The sequence below is a fragment of the Plecotus auritus genome (assembly GCF_963455305.1).
Source record: "Plecotus auritus genome assembly, chromosome: 9".
Taxonomy (NCBI): domain Eukaryota; kingdom Metazoa; phylum Chordata; class Mammalia; order Chiroptera; family Vespertilionidae; genus Plecotus; species Plecotus auritus.
Genome location: NC_137783.1, coordinates 92832877 through 92855241, shown reverse-complemented (window position 1 = coordinate 92855241; position 22365 = coordinate 92832877). Strand labels below are relative to the sequence as shown.

At 40.1% G+C, this 22365-nt stretch overlaps 2 protein-coding genes across 2 annotated transcripts in view; one reads left to right on the top strand and one right to left on the bottom strand.

Annotated features, from left to right (window-relative positions):
- The window catches only part of LOC308234012 (ester hydrolase C11orf54 homolog), a 14727-nt gene extending 5263 nt beyond the window's left edge, over window positions 1-9464 (top strand). The window contains exons 3-8 of the mRNA XM_080641189.1: window positions 9-55; window positions 232-333; window positions 1503-1679; window positions 2942-3091; window positions 6456-6572; window positions 7489-9464. Of these exons, the coding sequence (XP_080497315.1) occupies window positions 9-55; window positions 232-333; window positions 1503-1679; window positions 2942-3091; window positions 6456-6572; window positions 7489-7662 (767 nt within the window). The 3' untranslated portion in view covers window positions 7663-9464. The remainder of the gene's footprint in view (window positions 1-8; window positions 56-231; window positions 334-1502; window positions 1680-2941; window positions 3092-6455; window positions 6573-7488) is intronic.
- Window positions 1-22365, bottom strand: part of TAF1D (TATA-box binding protein associated factor, RNA polymerase I subunit D) — a 51626-nt gene that overhangs the window by 28002 nt on the left and 1259 nt on the right. The window lies entirely within an intron of this gene.

Sequence of the window (22365 nt, the reverse complement as noted above, 5' to 3'; positions counted from 1 at the left end):
AATTGCAGAAGTAGGAGGTGTGCCTTACTTATTGCCTCTTGTAAATAAAAAAAAAGTAAGTGTACTTTTACCTTCACACTCACATGAAGATTATAGAATTTGGGTTGATTCCTTTTATTAGAACATCACTTACCAATGTGGCAAGGAATTATTGATGGACTCAGTTGTCAAAGTAAACCTGGGAATTTGTATAAACTAAAATTTAAATAATATTGTTTTCCTCTTATATAGGTTTATGATCTAAATAAGATTGCAAAAGAAATCAACCTTCCTGGAGCTTTTATTCTTGGAGCGGGGGCAGGTCCATTTCAGACTCTTGGGTTCAATTCTGAGGTCAGCATATATATTTTTTATTTTATTGATTAGACATTTGGTTTGCCTTTTGCCTTTCCTTCCCTATCAGAAATCTTAACTTTCTGGATGAATTGTAAGTAGTTAATATCATGTCTCTCTACAGATTTGCTATTTGATACAGTTTTGTATTATAGCACATGCTCCAACTGATGCAACTATAATAGGGCGCTAACCCCTAATTTCAGATTTTCTTAGTGTATACACTCATTCTTAGGTAAGTCCAAGGTCCTACTGTGGTCTGCAGTGGATTAGATTGTGAAAGATTGTAATCCTTATACATCAGAGGATTTCAGCTTCTCCATAAATCTTTGCTTTTGGTATGAAAGCAGCTTTTGATCAGAAGATGAGTGGAATATTTAATGTTCTAGTCAACATCCCTTTTCCGACCAAACTGTAGAAACCTACCCCAGTAGTATGATTATTTACAAAAGGTAATATCTAGTACTGTGAATGTCAATGTATTTCCAACATAAAAATAGCACTGTTTCTTCACATCTCATAAACAGAGGAGTGAATGACATCTTCAATGTGCCCATTCTCTCACAACCTTTACAGATATGACCTTTAGTCAATAATCAAGTTCTTTTGCAGAATAAATATAATTTGCCTACTGTTCAAAGAAAAATATTTTAATGAGACATTTTAAATAAAGCAAATGTTACAATGTAGTAGGAACACTATAAGAAATACTGTAAACATATTATAAAATGTTTTTTCAGCTTTTTGATATTTGTAAATCTTTAACATTTTGTTTTGAATCTAAAATTAAATAGTTCAGCCGAAACCGGTTTGGCTCAGTGGATAGAGCGTCGGCCTGCGGACTGAAAGGTCCCGGGTTCGATTCCGGTCAAGGGCATGTACCTTGGTTGCGGGCACATCCTCAGTGGGAGTTGTGCAGGAGGCAGCTGATCGATGTTTCTCTCTCATCGATGTTTCTAGCTCTCTATCCCTCTCCTTTCCTCTCTGTGAAATATCAATAAAATATTTAAAAAAAATAAAATTAAATAGTTCATATTTCATGTTTTCTTATTAGATATTGAAATAAAATGTCTTAAAACATAGGATAAAATTCTGTCATCTTATTCAAGATAATCCTGTTTGCAGAGAGATACAAAGATTGACTAATTTTTACCTTATTTACTTTTCAGTTTATGCCAGTTATTCAAGCAGAAAGTGAACACAAACCTCCTGTGAATGGAAGTTACTTTGCCTGCATTAACCCTGAAGATGGAGGGTGCCTACTAGAGAAATACAGTGAGAAATACCATGATTATGGGTGTGCATTACTGGCTAACCTTTTTGCCAGTGAGGGCCAACCTGGAAAGGTGATTTTGTCCATAAAAACACAATATTCTTCAAAAGGTCTCAGCTAAAAATTTGAATTTTTATTGCCACCAAATATGGTTTTCTAAAAAATATCCAAAGTGCCTAAGTCAAAGCTCTTTAGTCTAGTTGGTTGTGGCTCAGTGGTTGAGCGTTGACCTATGAACCAGGAGACCACTGTTGGATTCCCAGTCAGAGCACATGCCCAGGTTGCGGGCTCAATATCCATTGTGGGGCATGCAGGAAGCAGCCAACTGAGTAGTCTCTTTCATCATTGATATTTCTGTTTCTCTCTCCCTCTCCCTTCCTCTCTGAAATCAATAAAAATAAATATATCTTTTTAAAGCAGCTCTTTCAATAACCCAGTTATGAAAGATTCAGAGAATACTACAGGTAGAGTGAAACTCTCATTTAAAACTGAAGTTAAGAATATTTAGTAAGCAATACTCTTTTTTTTTTTTTTTTTTTTAGGAATTATAAGGTATCAGGATATCCATATGGAGAGTGAGTTAGTTAAATAGATGAACCATGTAGCTGATAATGTCTATCTATAATTAGAATCTATGCAATTTGTTCATTCCTGACTGGTCAAACATTGATTGAATTAGATAGAAATGATGATAGCAAAAAATTGTAGCAAGACAGCGGTAAGGAAAATTAATGCCTCACTTCATGTTTACTTCATGTTAGAACACAAAAGGATAATTTCAGTTTTAGCTTTAAGAACACTTAAATTTTATAAGTACAGATAGCTGCTTCAGCTACTTTGAGAAATAAAGTAGTGAAGTAAAAATGCCTAATAAAGTGAAGATAACCTAAGTCCAGAATTTTAAAGGAAGTGACAAAATGTAATCATTTTCCCCTCACCTGCAATTAAGTAATCCAGTTATGGAAGATTCAGAAAGTACTATAGGCAGAGTGAAAGTCTCATTTCAAACTGAGGTTATGAATAACACAGTAAGCAGTACTCTTTCAGCCAGGGAATTCTCAACCCTTGACCACCTTGACATGTAATGATAAGAATCTCTAGAGTTCAGTGAAGGATTTAGCCATAACTCTTTCTCAGTCCAAAAAAGCATGACTAAGAATTATTATTAGAGTAAATGTTCTATTACACACACACATACATATTGATATTTGGATGGTCTAAGCAAAAAAGTGAATATTTGCTTAATGGCATTAGATGGTATGTTTCACTTTGGTAGATATTTACATAAAATTTTATACCTTAGAACAATGGTATGCATATTTATATCCTCTCTAGGTCATTGAGGTGAAAGCCAAAAGAAGAAATGGAAAACTTAATTTTGTGACTTGTATGAGACAAACTCTTGAAAAACATTATGGAGATAAACCTGTAGGGATGGGAGGTACTTTCGTAATTCAGAAAGGAAAAGTGAAGACACACGTTATGGTAAGGGCCTGTGGGGATCTGAATGCATGCATTTGTGGATATGTATGTGTGTGCATGTGCTTAAGATCTTAAGGATTTTTTTAATGCACATTGAGAATTTTACCTTTAAAGACATCCTGAATAAATAATTTTACTAGATACATTTTAGTAAAATGTATTACTTTAAAATTTAAATGACACTACCGTAAGTCATATTGTACGATGACATCTAGCTGGAGTCATGTTAATGCATTAGAACTTTCTTTTCAATGTCTTTGTTTTTCAGATCAAGATAGATGTGAGTATAAGCCTGAAAAGCTGATTATTATTTTAATTGCCAGAATCCCATACTCAATACATATACTTTACTATTAAAATGGTTGTAGTTTGGGGGAAAGAACTCATGAAAATTACAATCTATGGGCTAAATATAGTAAGTTTATAAGACATTAAGTATGGAATACTATTTAAAGACAGACCCAGGGCATTCAGGACTTTTAATATAACTAGAGGCCCGGTGCATGAATTTGTGCACAGCTGGGGTCCAACCGGCCCACCCCAATGGGGGCCTATCAGGGCAGGGCCAGCAGGGGAGGAGACACAGGAGGTTGACCAGCCAGTCCCACCCCCGATCAGGGTGGGGGGATGCCGATTGGGGGCAGGGCCAGCCAAAGGGGGTGGGGCTGCAGGCAGTTGACCAGCTGGCTCTGCCCCCAATCAGAGTGGGGGGGCTATCAGGGGCAGGGCTGGTTGGGGGAAGGGGCCGTGGGTGGTTAGCCAGCCCCACCTCCAATCAGGGTGGGGGGGGGCCAATCATGGTCAGGGCCAGCTGTGGGGAGGGGCCATGGGAGGTTGGGGGTGCCTGATCAGGCCCCGATCGGGCCAGTTGTCTGCCACAGTGCGCATCATAGCCACCGGTCGTTCTAGTTATTCTGGTTGTTCCGGTCGCTTGGCTTTTATATATATAGATTTTTGATAGGTGAATGAATCAATGGAATGATTTTATCAGTAAAGCCATTAGAAAATGTATTGTTTTAATGGTTTTTTATCCTGTTAATTTTAAATGGTATGCCAGCTGACCCTGCAAAGAAAGCACATTTGTGAAACTACTTTTCCAAATTATTTACAACAGAATTATAGATAAATCTATTTGTAAATACCAAATGATTATATGATTGATACAACTATTATGGAAAATAGTTGTACCAAAATATATATATACTAGCTCTGGCCGGTTTGGCTCAGTGGATAGAGCATCGGCCTTCAGACTGAGGGGTCCAAGGTTTGATTCCGGTCAAGGGCATGTACCTTGGTTGCAGGCACATCCCCAGTAGGGGGTATGCAGGAGGCAGCTGATCGATGTTTCTCTCTCATCAATGTTTCTAACTCTCTATCCCTTCCCCTTTCTCTCTGAAAAAAAAAAATACACACACACACACACACACACACACACACACTAGAGGCCTGGTGCACAAAATTTGTGCACTGTGGGGGGGGTTGTCCCTCAGCCCAGCCTCTCCAATCTGGGACCCCTCGGGGGATGTCTGACTGCCAGGTTAGGCCCAATCCCTTTGGGCAGTTGGCCAGCTGGCTCTGCCCACAAAATCCCTGACTGCTGGCTCCTAACCACTTGCCTGCCTGCCCGCCTGATTGCCCCTAACTGCTTCTGCCTGCCAGCCTGATCACCCCCTAACCACTCCCTTGCTAGCCTGATTAACACCTAACTGCTCCCCTGTTGGCCTGATCTTGCCCCCAACTGCCCTCCCCTGCAGGCCTGATTTCATCCCCAACTGCCCTCCTGTGCTGGCCAATTTGGTTCTGATTGTCAGTTTCTATGCCAGTCAGCATCAAAAGCTCCACCTCCTAGGCAGCCATTGGCTCCTCACAGTTCATCCAGATTTGGTTCTGATTGGTCAGTTTCTATGCCAGTCAGCATCAAAAGCTCTGCCTCGTAAGCAGCCATTGGCTCCTCACAGTTCACCAGGATTTGGTTCTGATTGGTCGGTTTCTATGCCAGTCAGCATCAAAAGCTCTGCCTCCTAGGCAGCCATTGGCTCCTCACAGTTGACCCAGATTTGGATCTGATTTGTCAGTTTCTATGCCAGTCAGCATCAAAAGCTTCGCCTCCTAGGCAGCCATTGGCTCCTCACACTTCACCCAAATTTAGTTCTCATTGGTCGGTTTCTATGCCAGCTCTGGGCCTATCATCGGGGCCTGATCAGAAAGGCGGGGCTGATCAGCAGCCCCAGTGGAGGCCTGGAGAGAAATGGAGGCGCGGCTGCTGGCCAGGCCTGGAGAGAGAGAGGCAAGTGCTGATCAACAGCTGCCACAGAGGCTACGGATCAGACCCTGCTTCTCTCTTCAGGCCTCTCTCCAGGCCTGATTCGCAGTCCCCTCAGCAGTCAGTGCAGTCAGTGCTGGGTCACCGCGCCTGCTGCCGTAGCAGTCAGTGCTGGGTCACCACGGCAACCCAGCACCAACTGCAGGACTGACTTCTGGTTGGTCAAGCCTCTGGTTGTGATGGACCCAGGGTTTTTATATATAGGATATATTCAAAGGAAATGAAATCAGTATCTTGAAGGGATATATACACTCCTGTGTTCACTGCAGTATTATTCACAGTAGCCAAGTTATGAAAACAACATATATATATATGTATATGTGACTTAAAAAAGAAGGAAATCCTGCCATTTATGATAATATGGATGAATTTACAGGACATTATACTAAGTGAAATAAGCCAGACAGAGAAAGATAAATATTGCATGATATCACCTATATGTAGAATCTATATGATGATTGTCAGAGGTTTGGGAGTGATGGCGGGGAAAATGGAGAGATGTTGGTCAAAGGGAAGAAACTTCAGTTATAAGATGAACGAGTTCACCCAGCCAGTGAACCTCAATTGATTGAGCATCTGGTCATATACCAAGAGGTCACCAGTTCGATTCCCGTTCTGGTAGTGTGTGGGATACAGCCAATCAATGTTTCTCTCTCTTTCCCTCTCCCTCTCTCTCTAAAAACCAATTTAAAAAAAGATGAACAAGTTCTAGAAACTAATATACATAATGGTAAATATAATTAATAAAAAATATTGTGTACTATAGGATAATACATAAGATTAGGATGAGGATATACTCACAGGAAAACTGAAGCTACAAAAAGTAAAAATACATTAATAGACTTATTCCTTCATTTATTCATTCATACATTTTAGTGTATACACACTGATTGGTGATTCTTTTAAAAACTAATGTGTATAACTTTAGATGCCAAAAATAGTCAACACAATATATAAGAGCTCTTAAAGTTTTTAACTTAATATAAAATTTTAATTCTCAAAAATATTCAGTATGTTTACCTGTTTAATGATCTTTTATTGTAGCCTAGAGAATTTTCTCCCTGCCCATTGAACTCTGATGAAGACGTGAATAACTGGTTGCATTTTTATGAGATGAAGGCTCCTTTGATTTGTCTACCAGTTTTTGTCTCCAAAGACCCAGTAAGTCTGTGTTTGTCTTTTATATTGTAGTATACCACAATGATAATGCTCAAGTTTTAGGATGTTTTTATTTTTAATTTGGCATTTTTTGTGTTGTTATTTAAGAACTAGGATAGTCTCTAGAATTATCTTGAAAGATAAGGAAGCAGGTGGCTAACAATCTTGAGTTAGGCAGAGCAGATTTTACCTTTGAGAAAATGAAAGCACATGCATTTTAAATAATACCCGAAGTCATATTATTAAATAGTAGAATTACAACATGACTCATTGTATTTGCTGTTCATTATACTATTCATTATATTCTAATACTATGCACTAGGGAAAATATTATAATATAGATCAATTCAAAGTAAATATCTACCAAAATACTGGCTAGTGATATCTTCTGGTCCAATGATTACATGCCTAGGAATTTATCCTTAAATATTTGCATAAGCATGTAAAATTATTAGTTACAAGGTTATTCATGACTGAATTGCTATAAGAATAGAATAACTGGAAATAATCTAAACATCAGTTGGAAAGTGGCATGTATATACAATAGAATACAAGGAAACTCTTTTATGATCTGATATACAAAGATCTCAAGCTATATTGTTAAATGAAGAAAAACAATATGCAGCACAATATGTACAGAGTACTACTATTTGAGTGAAAAAAAATAAATCTTTCTAGAAGGATATGGAAGAAACTGCTTACATTAATTGCCTGCAAAGAAAGGAAGTGAGTGGTGAGGGCAAGAAATGGAAAGATGTATTTTACTGAATATATCCTTTTGAATCATATGAATGTATTACCTACTTAAGCAATAAAATAAAAACTACCATAATATAAATTTAAAAGGTCTCCCTCCCCCTTAAGTAAATTCTGTTCAAAATAATTTGAATATTAACAGATAGTTTGTCTATTTTTCTAGGGGTTTGATTTGCGATTGGAGCACACTCACTGTTTTAGTCATCATGGAGAAGGTGGACACTACCATTATGACACTACCCCAGATATAGTGGAATATCTTGGCTACTTCTTACCTGCAGAGTTTCTCTATCGCATTGATCAACCAAAAGAGACTCACTCATTTGGGCGGGATTAAGTCAACTGCTACTCATGTAGAAAAAGAAATGATTAACTAAGTTAATTAATTGATTAACTCAGGAATTGGTGCAAATATAAAATCCAGTAGAAATTATCTCACTACTTAAACTCTATATTTTTGGCCTTTGAAATGAAAGGTATGTTGACATTATGCTGTGGTGTTTCATAGGTCTATCTGAAAAAGTTTATTGGGAACAAAGATACATAATGGAGATGTTCTTCATTCTTTTTTTCTAAAAATCAGTCATATTTATACCTTAAATATAAACACGACCTGGAGTCATGTGATTGTTTATATTTACATAACTTACACTTGTAAGTTATGTAAATTACAAATAGTAATCACTTACATTTGTTTAAATTATTAAAATTTTCAACTTAGTCTCAAAACTGCTAATAGGATATTAGAGAAATCAGTGTTGGAAATTTTGATAGTTGTTGAATCTTTTTTTTTTTATAATATATTTTATTGATTTTTTACAGAGAGGAAGGGAGAGGGATAGAGAGTTAGAAACAACGATGAGAGAGAAACGATGAGAGAGAAACATCGATCAGCTGCCTCCTGCACACCCCCTACTGGGGATGTGCCCACAACCAAGGTACATGCCCTTGACCGGAATCGAACCTGGGACCCTTCAGTCCGCAGGCCGATGCTCTATCCACTGAGCCAAACCGGTTAGGGCAAGTTATTGAATATTTGCATTGAATTTTAAAAATCCATTTTAGAAGTCAGAGTGTTTAATAATTTAAACACTTTTCTCATGGAATACGGTGGTCAGAAGGAGGAGCTTCACCCCTTTTGGTGAAGTTCAACCATACTCAGAGTTTGCAATTTCCCTTTCACAAATATTAGCAACTAGATGGTTAGCCATGATTCCTCGTCTGTTTGGACTGCCAACTGGAAGCAGTTTGTGCCTTGTTGGTTACTTGCAAAAAGAGAAGAGAAAACAAACAGCATCAAAATACAACATTGAAGAGAGTATATATTTTAATTTATGTGAGGCTATTGCTAAACATGGCCACTGTCCTTCGAGATACATAAAATTATACTCTTACTGATTATAATGGTTGAAATTTTCCTCAGTGTTCTTCAGTAATCATTAGCCAGAAATTAACTACCTCTTACCAATGCAAACAACGTGCAGATTTAGGAGCTCTTCAATATTAAGCACATGGTAAATCTTCAAAAAATATTTTTGATTGTCTTCTCAGGATGTTAGTTGTAACATGTCCTTTGAGTATAAATTACTAAATATTATTTTTAAATAAGTACTAGTTTGTAGCAAAAAATGATTAAAGCCCGACCAGCGTGGCTCAGTGGTTGAGCATCAACCTACGAACCAGGAGGTCACAGTTCGATTCCTGGTAGGGCACATGCCTGGGTTGTGGGCTCGATCCCCAGTGTGGGATGTGCAGGAGGCAGCCGATCAATGATTCTCTCTCATCATTGATGTTTCTGCCTCTCTCTCCCTCTCCCTTCCTCTCTGAAATCAATAAAAGTGTATTTTAAAGAGTGATTAAAATTTTATATTCATAATATGACATTGTGTTTCTTTTTAACATTCTACCTAAGGAAAAAAATAATATTATTATTCATTTATTCAACAAATATGTATTGAATACCTACCCTGCCCTCTGGAATGTAAGCACTATGAGGGCAAGGGCTTTCTTTGTTCACTATTATAGTACTAAGGCTCTAGTGCCTGCACAAAGTAGGCTTTCCATAAATATTGGTTGAATGAATGGGTGGGTGAGTGATTATGCCAGATACTTCACTAAATGCTGGGATCTATCATTCAATCAAGACAAATAATAAGCAAGTATATAACATGTCAGATGATGTTAAGTGCTATGAAGAAAAATAAAGCATTGGATGCATTATAAAGGTGGATGCTATTTTGTTGTGGCCATCCTACACTGAGATAGAGTGAACTTCCCACCCAAAATTTGGTTCAGATGAAATCTCAATATCTCTCTCTCTCTCTCTCTCTCTCTCTCTCTCTCTCTCTCTCTCTCTCTCTCTCACACACACACACACACACACACACACACACACACACACACACACACTGTATGAAAGGGTTTACTGGTTGCATAATGAGGCTTTATGGGGAAAGCAGGGCAGCTCCCAAGCAAGTTCAAAAATGGCTTGAGAGAACGGGAAGGAGATTGGCTGGGAGCGGGAGGTTTTATGGTGGTTAGGGGAAGGAGCCAGAATGATGATTCTGCATGCAGTTTGAATTTCCCACAGGTGTTGAAGGAAAGAGTACCCATACTTTCTTATCAACTGCCCAAATGTGGAGCAGAAGGGCTAAAGCTTAATAGCTGTCAGCAGTCAAACATCAAAAATGGAATCCAACTCTGTATTAACATTTTATATAGGGAGATCATGGAAAGCCTCTGATAAAGAGACATTTGAGCAAAGACTTGATTGAAAGAAATGAGAGAGTGAACCATGAAGTTATTTGGGAAAACATATTTCCTGGCAGATACAAAGCCCCAGAGGCAGAAGAGCACTCAGTATGTTCAAGAAACAGCAAGGAGGCCACTGTGAACACAATCAGATTCTCATACATTAACCACTGGTGTTTCAACCAGGAAAAAGGACAGGAAAGAAAGAATAGGTATAATTAATGAAAAGGTAGAAAAAAAAGCTTTTTAGCAGAAAACATGATTGACCTCTTAGAAAACAAAAGACAATCTATAGTGAAATTGTTGAGAGCGCCTGGGAAGGCACATGAGCATTTCTTTAATTATTGTCAGCTGAATCCAGTGGCATTGGCAGAGCCACGTCCTGGAAACACACCATGCCAGAGGCAGGTGTGTTGTCAGCCTGACCTTCAGCTTAGGTGCCAGGGGGTGGGTTTCATTATCTAAATCTAGCCAAGCACCAGGAACAAACACAATTATCTGGGCCCACCCAGAAGTGACAATTACAAAGAAGCCACCGGAATGCACATAATCTCCTTTGTCTTGGGCTTTAGTAAAACTTCCTGGTTTTTGCTGTATAAAATAAATGTGCTGTGTTGGCTCTGGGTCCCTGTCTCTCCATCAGAGGACAGTGGTCACACCCAGTCCCAGCTTTCCCTACTGTATTTGTGTCTGTCTCTTTCATTTTCTCAACCCCCCGTCACCCCTACTCAGGAACCAGACCACTCTCTAGCCATGCTGGACACGGAGAAGAGAGAAATATTTATATGAAATTATTAGACTGAGTTCAAAAAGGTTTCTAAATATAAAATCATTATACAAAGGGTTGTATTTCTACTAGTATATAACTAACAAGAAACAAAAATGTAAATGTGAAAAAGATATCAATTACAGTGTTATCAAAAGTGCATAGCAATATTTTTATTTAACAAAATCATTTATAACTTTTATGCATAAAATTGTAAAAATGTTGAAAACTTAAAGAAGTTCCAAAAAATAGTTATAACTAGGAAGATGCAATCTCAAAAAAGTATCAATTCTTCTCAAAACTATAAATTCAGCCCGGCTGGCGAGGCTCAGTGGTTGAGCATTGACATATGAACCAGGAGGTCACAGTTCAATTCCCCAATAGGGAATATGCCCAGGTTGTGGGCTCCATCTCCAATTGGGGTCATGCCGGAGGCAGCCAATCAATGATTCTCATCATTGATGTTTCTATCTCTCCCTCTCACTTCCTCTCTGAAATCAATTATATATATCTCCAGTAGGGGGCGTGCAGGAGGCAGCTGATCCATGATTTGCTCTCATCATTGATGTTTATGACTATTTTTTTAGTCCTTATCTGAGAATATTTTTCCATTGATTTATTTTAATTTAATAAATCTTTATTGTTCAGATTATTACAATTGTTCCTCTTTTTCCCCCCATAGCTCTCCTCCACCCGGTTCCCACCCCACCCTCTGCCCTTACCTCCCCTGCACTGTCCTCATCCAGAGGTGTACGATATTTGTCCAGTCTCTTCCCGCATTCCCCACACCCTTTTACCCCCGGAGAATTGTCAGTCCACTCCCTTTCTATGCCCCTGATTCTATTATATTCACCAGTTTATTCTGTTCATCAGATTTTTTATTCACTTGATTTTTAGATTCACTTGTTGATAGACATGTACTTGTTGTTCATAATTTTTATCTTTACCTTTTTCTTCTTCTTCCTCTTCTTAAACAATACCTTTCAGCATTTCATATAATACTGGTTTGGCGGTGATGAACTCCTTTAGCTTTTTCTTATCTGTGAAGCTCTTTATCTGACCTTCAATTCTGAATGATAGCTTTGCTGGAAGGAGTAATCTTGGTTGTAGGTTCTTGCTATTCATCACTTGAATATTTCTTGCCACTCCCGTCTGGCCTGCATAGTTTCTGCTGAGAAACAGCTGACAATCGTATGGGTGCTCCCTTGTAGGTAATTAACTGTTTTTCTCTTGCTGCTTTTAATATTCTCTCTTTGCTTTTGCTCTTGGCATTTTAATTAGGATGTGTCTTGGTGTGGTCCTCTTGGGATTCCTCTTGTTTGGGGTTCTGTGCGCTTCCTGGACTTTTAAGTCTATTTCTTTCACCAGGTGGGGGAAGTTTTCGGTCATTATTTCTTCAAATAAGTTTTCAGTATCTTGCTCTCTCTCTTCTTCTGGCATCCCCCATAATTCTGATGTTGGTACGCTTGAGGTTGTCCCAGAGGCTCCTTATACTATCTTCAAATTTTTGGATTCTTTTTTCTTTTTGCTTTTCCGGTTGAGTGTTTTTTGCTTCTTTGTATTTCAAATCTTTGACTTGATTCTTGGGGTCCTCTAGTCTGCTATTAGGTCTCTGTATAATATTTTTTATTTCAGTCAGTGTATGTTTAATTTCTAGTTGGTCCTTTTTCATATCCTCGAGGGTCTCGCTAAATTTATCGGCCTTTTCTAGGAAATTCTTGAAAAACCTTATAACCGTGGTTTTGAACTCTATATCCAGTCATTTGCTTTCCTCCATTTCTTTCATTTTGATCTGTTTCTTTGTCTCCACATTTTTGCTGCTTCCTTGAGTTGGTAGAGTAGCTTTGTGTGGTAGGTGTCCTCTAGAGCACAGTGGCTCAGCCTACCTCAGTTACCTGAGGTGGACACTTTTGGTGCACCCCTTTGTGGACTGTGTGCACAGCCTTGTTGTACTTAAGTCTTGATTGTTGTTGGTATCACTGTGAGGAATTGTCCTCCAGGCAAATTGGCTGTGAGGATCAGCTGTGTCTATGCTGGGAGAACTTCTGTGCTGGAGACACCCTTATGGGAGAAGACTTGCAAAAGCCTCTGTGCTCAGCTTGGATGGGGCGGAGTCTCAGGGCAGAGCATACAGCCTTGGCTTCCTGTCAGCCCTGCCTTATGAGGCCCCTGGGTCTCAGTGTCCCTCAGTAATTGCTGCAAGCACCTCTGAGAGAAAGCCGCCCTCAAGTTTCGCCCAATGCCAGACAGTCCAGTTTCTCCCCGAATGAGTCGGGGTTCCCAGAAACTAGCCCGGAACTGGAGTTCAGCACAGTCCGGAGCTTCCGTCTCCCTCCCACTTTAGAAAGCCAGCTGCGCACTCAGCCGCCCGTCCTCTCCTTATGCGCGCACGTGCACGCATGTCTCCGTACCTCAGCCTTTTGCAGCTCCTCTGAGTCTCAATGTGCTTTCCTCTTTTCTTCTAGTTGTAGAATTTCCACTCAGCCAGCTTTCCTGTGGTTCTGGATGGTGTCCATTTTGTCTCTTAGTTGTAGTTTTGATATTGTTGTGTGAGGCAGCAGTTTAGGTGGTTACCTATGCTGCCATCTTAGTTTCTCTCTTTCCATTGATTTTTAGAGAGAGTGGAAGAGGGAAAGACAGAGAGAAACACATTGATTGTCCCCTCTCCCCACCTCCTGCACGTGCCCTGACCAGGGCTTGGGCCAGGGAGAAGCCTGCAATCCAAATACATGCCCTTGACCAGAACTGAACCTGGGTCTCTTTGGTCCGCAGGCCGATGCTCTATCCACTGAGCCAAACCGGCTAGGGCTTGATGTTTCTATCTCTTCTGCTCCCTTCCTCTCTCTAAAAATAAATAAAAACGTATTTTAAAAATAAATAAAGTGAAGGACATAGTATCATGAATCTCCTTTTTTTGAAGTATGGTCTTTTGTACATAATTTCTCACATATTTTCTTAAAATATGTTTAAGTTTATACTAAAGAATTATGGTGATTTAGTAATTAATTTAATACTCAGTTATTTTTATATTATTGAATATTTCCATATTGTTCTTTTGACTTGTTAGGATTCTTTTGTGATATATTGACATCCTAGATATAATACCATTTTTTTCCTAAGGAGTTATCCATTGTATGTTCAATGACCTCCATTTATGATAATGTTGGGTGAGGATATCCTATTTGCTTTGGGGAGGATGGGAAAATGTTAATGACAATATACTGTATGATGATTTTCTATGAAATGTAGTAGAATATCTATGTATTAAGTTAAGATTGAATTATGCTATACCAATTTCTTTGTCTTAAATACTAGTGAATTCCTATGAGGCATATTATTAAAGAAGTGACCAGCTTACTTTTCAAGTGCCCACCGTGATGCAGTGATGAGAAAAATCAAAGAAGTGTAGGTAAAGGGTTAAGAGGATTTGGCCCTGAAAAAAGAGTATTAACAGGCAGAGGGTGCTGCATTCAGTGAGGAAGAAAAGTGAAGGTAGAACTAGTGCAGAGTGGGCTAAGAACCTGTTGCAAACAGGAAGCCAGGAGATGGGCTGAGTTACTAAGGATCACAGCCCCTGGGGGAAAGTGAACTGTTTTCCTGTAGGCTTGCCTGTTGCGTTCACACCTGAGATCTCTAGAAGTTGCTTTAAGGACCCAAGCTGAGAAGTTCTGCTCTGCTAAAATACTTCTACAGTGAATTAGCTCGGGTCCCACTCTAAGGCTGCTTGCTTCCCATCTGATTTCACATTGCGGGTGAGCGGGGAGAGGTTCTCTGAAAAAGTCCAGGGCCTCTCCCCTGACTAGAGTGCGAATACAGCCTTTACCCTTCCATCAGTTTTCTCCAAAGAGAAGTGCATGAACCACAGCAAGGACACAGGCCATTCCAAGGGGTACAGGAATATTAGGTCTGTCCACATATTTTATTTCATCCATTTTAATTTCTTATTTTTGCATCCATTTCTTTTTTTTTAATATATTTTATTGATTTTTTACAGAGAGTAAGGGAGAGTGATAGAGAGCTAGAAACATCGATGAGAGAGAAACATCGATCAGCTGCCTCCTGCACACCTCCTACTGGGGATGTGCCCGCAACCAAGATACATGCCCTTAACCGGAATCGAACCCGGGACCCTTCAGTCCGCAGGCTGACGCTCTATCCACTGAGCCAAACCGGTTTCAGCGCATCCACTTCTTAAAATACATTGTTAGGGATGTCAGCTGAAATACATCTTGCTGACAGACACAAGTTCAAAACGCTTAAAGACCAGATACATTTACATCATCTTTCCAAACTTAAAATGAGAACATATAGTAGTCTGACAGACATAAAGGCAATTATGTGACTATTAAAAACTGAGTTTTCCACAGAAAATCTGGAACAGTCACTGGTCAAATCCTGGAATTCCTTCCTACCTTTGGCCCTTTTTCTGTAATACGTCCTGTGTTTCTGAAATGTTCTGTTTTTCTGAAATGTGTTAACTACAGCAAAGAAGACTGACTTCTTACAGTTTAGAATAATGCTTGGAATTAGTTGCATTAGCAAACCTAGTATTTGCCGCTACAGTATATCTACAAGCAGACTCCCATTTGCTTTTGGTTTTAGAACTCCAGCTTCCTTTTAGATTATCTGTGAAGCCTTTGTGTGGCCTGTTTTATCATTTATCAGCAATTTACTGAACATCATCAATGTGCCAGGCATTGTGAATATACAAAGATGAATAAGACATGGTCTCTGCCCCAGCAGAGCTCAGTCTAGTGGAGATTCTGGCTGACATACAAACAAATAATTAAAATAAAAAAGGGTAAGTCCTATTAGTATTATCCGATAAGGTACTGTACATTAAAGGAACCTGCGTATCCTATATAATAAAAGGGTACTATGCAAATTGACCGAACCACGGAAGACTGTTCGCTATGATGCGCACTGACCACCAGGGAGCAGATGCTCAATGCAGGAGCTGCCCCCTGGTGGTCAGTGTGCTCCCACAGCAGGAATGCCGCTCAGCTGACTGAAGACACAGGGCTCACAGCTGGCAAGCACAGCTGCTGCTGCATGCGAGTCTCTCCTGCAGCGCTACCAAGCAGCGGCTACCGAGTGGTGGTGGCAGCAGGCACAGTAGGGCAGGAATGAATGGGTGTGACGCCTGGCTTGGGCTCGGGCTCCTCCCCAGCTGCCTGCTGCTTTGCGCACTATTACATCCCCTGAGGGGTCCTGGATTGTGAGAGGGCACAGGCCAGGCTGAAGGACCCCACTAGTGCACAAATCTGTGCACTGGGCCTCTAGTAAATACAAAAATTGAAAGGAAGACATGAACTTCTGGTACTGGCCAAGATGCAATAAGCTGACAACAGCCTATTTCTATCACAATTACAAAATACAACACATTAGACAAAATGCAAAACGCAACTCTCAGAACACTCTTGAAAATTAAGCCATAGCAGGCAGGCTGAAGAGGGAAATCAGAAATTGAAGAATGAATAACGAGTTTCTTGATTTCCCTTTCCTCTACCTCTTGAATTTGACCCGAGGCAGCGTATGTCACACTATGCAACTGGCATGGACAGTAAATATTCCCAACAGACAGTCCTTACTGGCCAGAGAACCAGGAAAGGGAGCCCCAGCAGTCATAGTGTGACAGTCTCCATTTTTTTTTCCTGTTTTCTCTTAGTCCTGCCCAAAGGCTAATCATCTGTAACACCAAGAGAAAAACCAGAAAAAATGATTCCAGACGAACCAGGAAATGGGCCTCCTATGGTAACATTTATCTCTCTTTTCCCTTGGCCTTTCATCTGGAGGCTGGTCCCGGCTATGAACTGCATTGCAGTGGTGGTATAAAGGACTAAAATTAACAAAATTGGTATTTGTGACCAGAGGAAGCAGGAAAAGGTGTGTATTTATAGTATTCCCTTATTAGCCTTTTAATGTCTATAAGAATTTTGAATGGGTATCCCAAATTATCTTTTGCTGTTCTGTTCTGTTTTTCCGTTGACCAGTCTTTGAGTTCACTGACCCTACTCTGTGCTATGTCAAATCTCTTAATAAACCTATTCCATGGATTATTAATGTCAACACTTTTAGTTTAGAATGTACATTTAAAAAATGTTTTTATTGAGTTCAGAGAGGGAGAGGGAGAGAAACATCAATAATCATCCATTGGCTGCCTCTTGCAGCCTCCATCCCCGAACCAGGAACGAAAAGGAATGGAACCGTGACCTGATTCAAGGGTTGATGCTCAACGGCCGGGGTAGAATGCATTTTTTTTTTTTTTAAAGATTGAAATTTTCTGTTCAAACTCCCATCATTTCACCCATTTTCCTTTCCTTTAACTCATTATTTTATAGTCCTTGCCTCCCATCTCCAATGGTTTGATCACCCATGAATGTGTTCCTATTATTCGTTTTTGCTTCTGATCATGTCACTCTTTCCTGCCTCTTTACATATCTACTACTACTACTATTATATGCTATATATTATGTGTTCTAGATAGTATCTTTCACTCTTTTGTTAGGCATATGGAGACTGATTACCCCAATTCAATTAGAGATTGAGCTGGGTTGGGGTTGGGTTGCATTTTAAATAAGGCTTGGGCCACCTCTGTTTGCAGGGGTGGGCAAACTTTTTGACTCGAGGGCCAAAATGGGTTCTTAAACTGGACCGGAGGGCCGGAACAAAAGCATGGATGGAGTGTTTGTGTGAACTAATATAAATTCAAAGTAAAGGAGCAGAGGGGAGAGCAAGAGAACCGGATAGAACAGCCGGATCCGGCCCGCGGGCCGTAGTTTGCCCAAGGCTGGTTTAGAGTCTGTTATTCCACATTCTTCTCCTGAGGTTTTAATTGAGAGCCTGGCAGATCTGTCTCCTCAGCCCTGAAAGATGGTAGGGAGTTCAGTTCCTTCCTTTGGAAGATTTGAGCTCCATGAAATCTCAAGTCTTTTTCATGGAACACTTCCCACTAAGCAGGACTTAGTCTTGTCAGCAGCACTGGAGATCAGGCACTTGCCTCTCAGAGGAAAGAATTCAACACGAGATAGAAAACGCAATGTTTTATTCAAAGTAAAAGTACATCTGAGGGACTCTTGGATGGGCAACTCCAGCTAGGTTCCAGTGCCCTGAATGGGCCTAGTTCCAGGCTTTTTATCGTATTCTTGCCCCTCCCTTTTTCTGTCTTAATCTTATTGTACCATTCATCCCTTAGTTGAGGGGCTGGAATTTGTTTGTTCGCAGGTGTTTTTGCAAGATTTGCCCTCTTGGTGCCCTCCTTCCTGTTTTGGTCTAAATTTGATGGCTGTTTTTAGCTTTCCATCCCTCCTTCCCCATTTACTTAAGCATGGTCTTTGATCAGTTTGTCCTGCATCTGCCCTGCTCTTATCTATCTAACTGCCTACTCTAATATTCTCCGCTCAAGAGTTTGACACCCAATTTGTTGGGGGGATTATGGATGTAGACAATCATCTGGCTACTTCCTGCTGACAAATGGGCGAAGCTGGGATTGGGTCTCATTCTCTTGCTATCTGTCAGGGCATAGAGTAAGGTTCTTGGATTCGTTGGCCAGCTTTATCAGGATGTTGAGCTAATTTCTGCAGGGGTGTTTGGGAAGGTTTGAAAACCCTGATGAACCATTATCTGAGGTGGAATTGCTGTAATCTGGAAGAGACAAATTTTACAAGTAGGTTAAATGAACAGGGACCAAATAGTAGTATCCCTAGTATGATAAGGAGAGGGGTTATAAGGGGTCCAAGGAGAGACCATAACCAATTTTTCCAATTTTAAGCAAGTGAGGTTGCCAGACCTGGCAAAAGTTAGGATTCTCTTAGGTTCTTTAACCAGATTGCTTGGTTTAGAATCTGACGTATTCTTGTTTCTACTTTAGTGGAATTATTGATGTAGGTGCAACATGTAGTATTTCGAATAGCGCAGACCCCTCCTTCTGCGGCTAAAAGATAGTCCAGTGCAATACAATTGTCTAAGCCTATATTGGTTAATGTGTTGAGGGACTGTTGTAGTTCATGGAGGGCTCCCCCTGTTTCACTTGAGAGCTTTTCTAATTCAGCTGTGAGATTAGGAAGGATGAATTCATGTTCCATGTATCCTGCCCATGGGACAAGGGAAGTAAAGGACTTTCTTTTCCAAGTTAAGGGGTTGTTGTCTACGAGTCCTCTCTTATGCTGGGAAGGTGTTGATGTTTCGTTGTAGATGGCCAGGCTAGGAGTTAAATATCCTAAGGTGCACATTCCATAAATGAGATAGGGATTTAGGCATGAAGTGGCCATGTATCCTGTAGGGGTGGTGTGTACTGAACCAATGCCTGCCGTCCCATTCATGGAATATGCGCATATGTAAACCATTCCCTCAGGAGCACAGATTGTGTTGGAGGTGCTGGTTAAAACCATAGGAACAATGGTGCTACATGAGGAAATATTCGCTGGCCACAACGTGGAATAATACAAGGCTCTAAGTTTGCAAAGAGCAGTCTTAGTTTTGTTGCAGACAGGAAACTCTTTTCCCAGACGAGCAGGCTTATGTTTAGATGTTGCAGTATATAGGCAGATAGATGGAGAGGTAGTTATGTTAACCAGAGTGAAAAGGGTGGCATATGTACTTGGTTTGGAAATATATGCTAGCTCTGAGCGCCAGGTTTCATTACCGAATTTGTTCTCTGGCTTAGCTAAATATTGTATGGGGCCTATAGCTTGTGGGAGCTTGTGACAGACCCAGCAATTAGTGATGTTCCCCGCCGCTATAGCCTTGGTAATCCTAATTAGTTAGTTTTGGTCCCATGGTTGTGGTTCTGGTTTTAGAATGGTGTTTATTGTGCCTAGTCCTAAAGGGACTTGTGAAGCCAGGAATAGGAATAGAAGGAAATTATTCATTGTGTAAGATTGTAGAAAAGGTCTAAGCAAGCCTTGAAAGGAGTGTCAGGTAGTGCATAAATAAGTAAGTAGCCGAGAAGAGTTTTAGAAAGGATTATTGATCCAATAAAGAGTAATTCTGAGAAGGTTTTCACAGGGAGGAGGGAGGAATTGTAAGACAGCAGAGGAGTAGAAGGCCAAACCAAAAGAATATTAAGAAGTTTATAAATAATAACAGAAATTGAGAAGTAAACTTATCTGGGGGTTGTCTTTTTCTTGAAGAGAAACTTTAAGTTTTCAATTGGTTCGAATTCCCACATCTTGCTTGATTTCTCAGGCTTAGTAGAGTTGCAATAAGGCTTTACTCGTGGTTAGAAGAGTTGTAATAAGGCTTTACTCGTGTGTGACATATCCAGCTAGAGATGACAGCAGTGTTGACTCCTGTGGAAGTGGAGAACAGGACAGTAAAAGGCCCTATTCATAGGGGTGTTAATTGAGTTCTTGGAGTTCCTTCTTTCCAGGTTTTAATGTATACCTGTAATCCTGGCAGATATAAAGATGGGGAGCCCCCGGAGTTCTGTTTAGGCCCTTGAGTTCTTCTTTATCCAAAATATTGTATTGCTTGTTGAAACTTAGCTAGGGAGGTGACATATGGTAGGAGTTTAGTGGATTCAGGATCTGTTATAAGATAGAGTATAGAAATGGCTGTCCATGTAATGATCCAAAGGTGCTTAACTGTAATTGAGTTGTGGGGACAGTTTCAATTTGGAGGAGGGCTATAGGTAGTAGATCTAAACATTTAAGGGCAGTTTCTTGGCAAAGTTTGCCAAGGGTTTTCTTTATTGTTTAATTTGCCCTTTCTACCTTTCTGGAGGACTGTGGCCTCCAAGCAGAGTGAAGACGCTATTTTATTCCTAGGGTTTTGCTAACTAATCATGTGACCTACAAAGTAAATCCAGGTTCATTATCACTTTGTAGAGATTGAGGGAGTCCAAATTGAGGAATTGTTTTTCTCCTTTTAAGAGTATTTCTGCTACCTCTTGTGCTTTCTCAGTCCTGGTGGGGTAGATCTCAATCCACCCAGTGAAAATATTTATGAAGATTAGTAGGCATTTATAGTCTTGACATGGAGATAGTTAGGTAAAATCTATTTGCCAATCTTGCCCTGAATAGGTGCTCCTTCTCTGTATAAGTTGGACTAGTATAGGGGGAGATTTAGATCATTGGGGGTTATTTTGGGCACATAATGCACAAGCCTGGCAGACCTGTCAAATAGTTTTGTGTAAGCCCTTACTGGCAAAAAGTTTTTTGCATATCAGGACCATATTCTCTCTCTCTGGGTGACAAGAGTCATGGAGGGCTGAGAGGACATGGACTCGCTCTGATTTGAACCATCCCATTGGTCCTTTGATGTACCTGTGTTGGGATGCCCATTCTATTTCTTTTTGGGTATATTTAGGGATTGGCAATTCTGTAGGTAAGGATGAAATTAATGCTCCTAATAATATATCCTTAGAGGTGGTGGCTGCTTTTGCAGCTTTATCAGCATATTTGTTTCCTTGAGTTATTTCATCATGACCTTTTTGGTGTCCCTTGCAGTGTGTAACTGCTATTTCTTTAGGTAAATGATCTGCCTGTAGCATTCTCACATGTATCTGAGTCTACAGAAGACTTCACTCTTATTTCTACTTAGATCTTGATAACATTTGGAGTTTATCTTTATTTATGGTATGAGATAGGGGAATGTAACTAGATTATTTTGCATGTATGACGGATTGTTGGCTCTGGTCCTCCCTTCATCCACACCCCTTTCCATGTTACTCTACAGTTTCTCCAAGTAAGAAAGCTGAATGTATCCCCTCTCCCACCCTTGACTTTTGGGCTTGGCCATGGGACTTGTGGATGTTAGGCATGTAATGCAGGCAAGGCGTACCTCTTTTTTTTAAATGTTTTTATTGATTTCAGAGAGAGGATAAGAGAGGGAGAGAGAGAGTAACATCCATCAGCTGCCTCCCGCATGCCCCCTACTGGGGGTGTAGCCCACAACCTGGGCATGTGCCCTGACTGGGAATTGAACCAGCAACTTCCTAGTGCATGGGACGACATGCAACCAACTGAGCCACACCAGCCAGGCAAGGCTTACCTCTTGTACCTCTGCCATTGCCATAAAAATACAAGAATGAGAGATGTGTGGTACAGAGGCATCGGAGTGCCTATAGACCTATAACTCGAAATAGAATCAACCAGCTGAGCCCACTATAGGTCATCTGGCCCTCAAGTGTGTGAATAAACCCAGCTGGGACTGCAATGCCCTAGCCAAACTGCTGAAGTATGAGCACCTTATAAAGATGAAATGAGAAATATGTTTAAAGGCACAGTAACTAACACAACTAGAACCTATGAAAAATATTAAATCTAAAATAAAGTATTCAAACTTTTTACAAATTTTGGCGTAAATAGTCAAGTACACTAGATCTTAAACATGATTATGCTTGCCAAAAATAGGTTACTCTTGAAAACTCAAACACCAATCCCCCTCCCAACACACCCTGCCACGTATATTGTTTTGGTAGAGACTAACACCAGCCATCCTTATTTTTCCTGAATAACTTTATAAAGTTGTTAAAAAAAAAACTTGGATATTTGGTCAGAATAAAACTTGGAAAGATTCCTA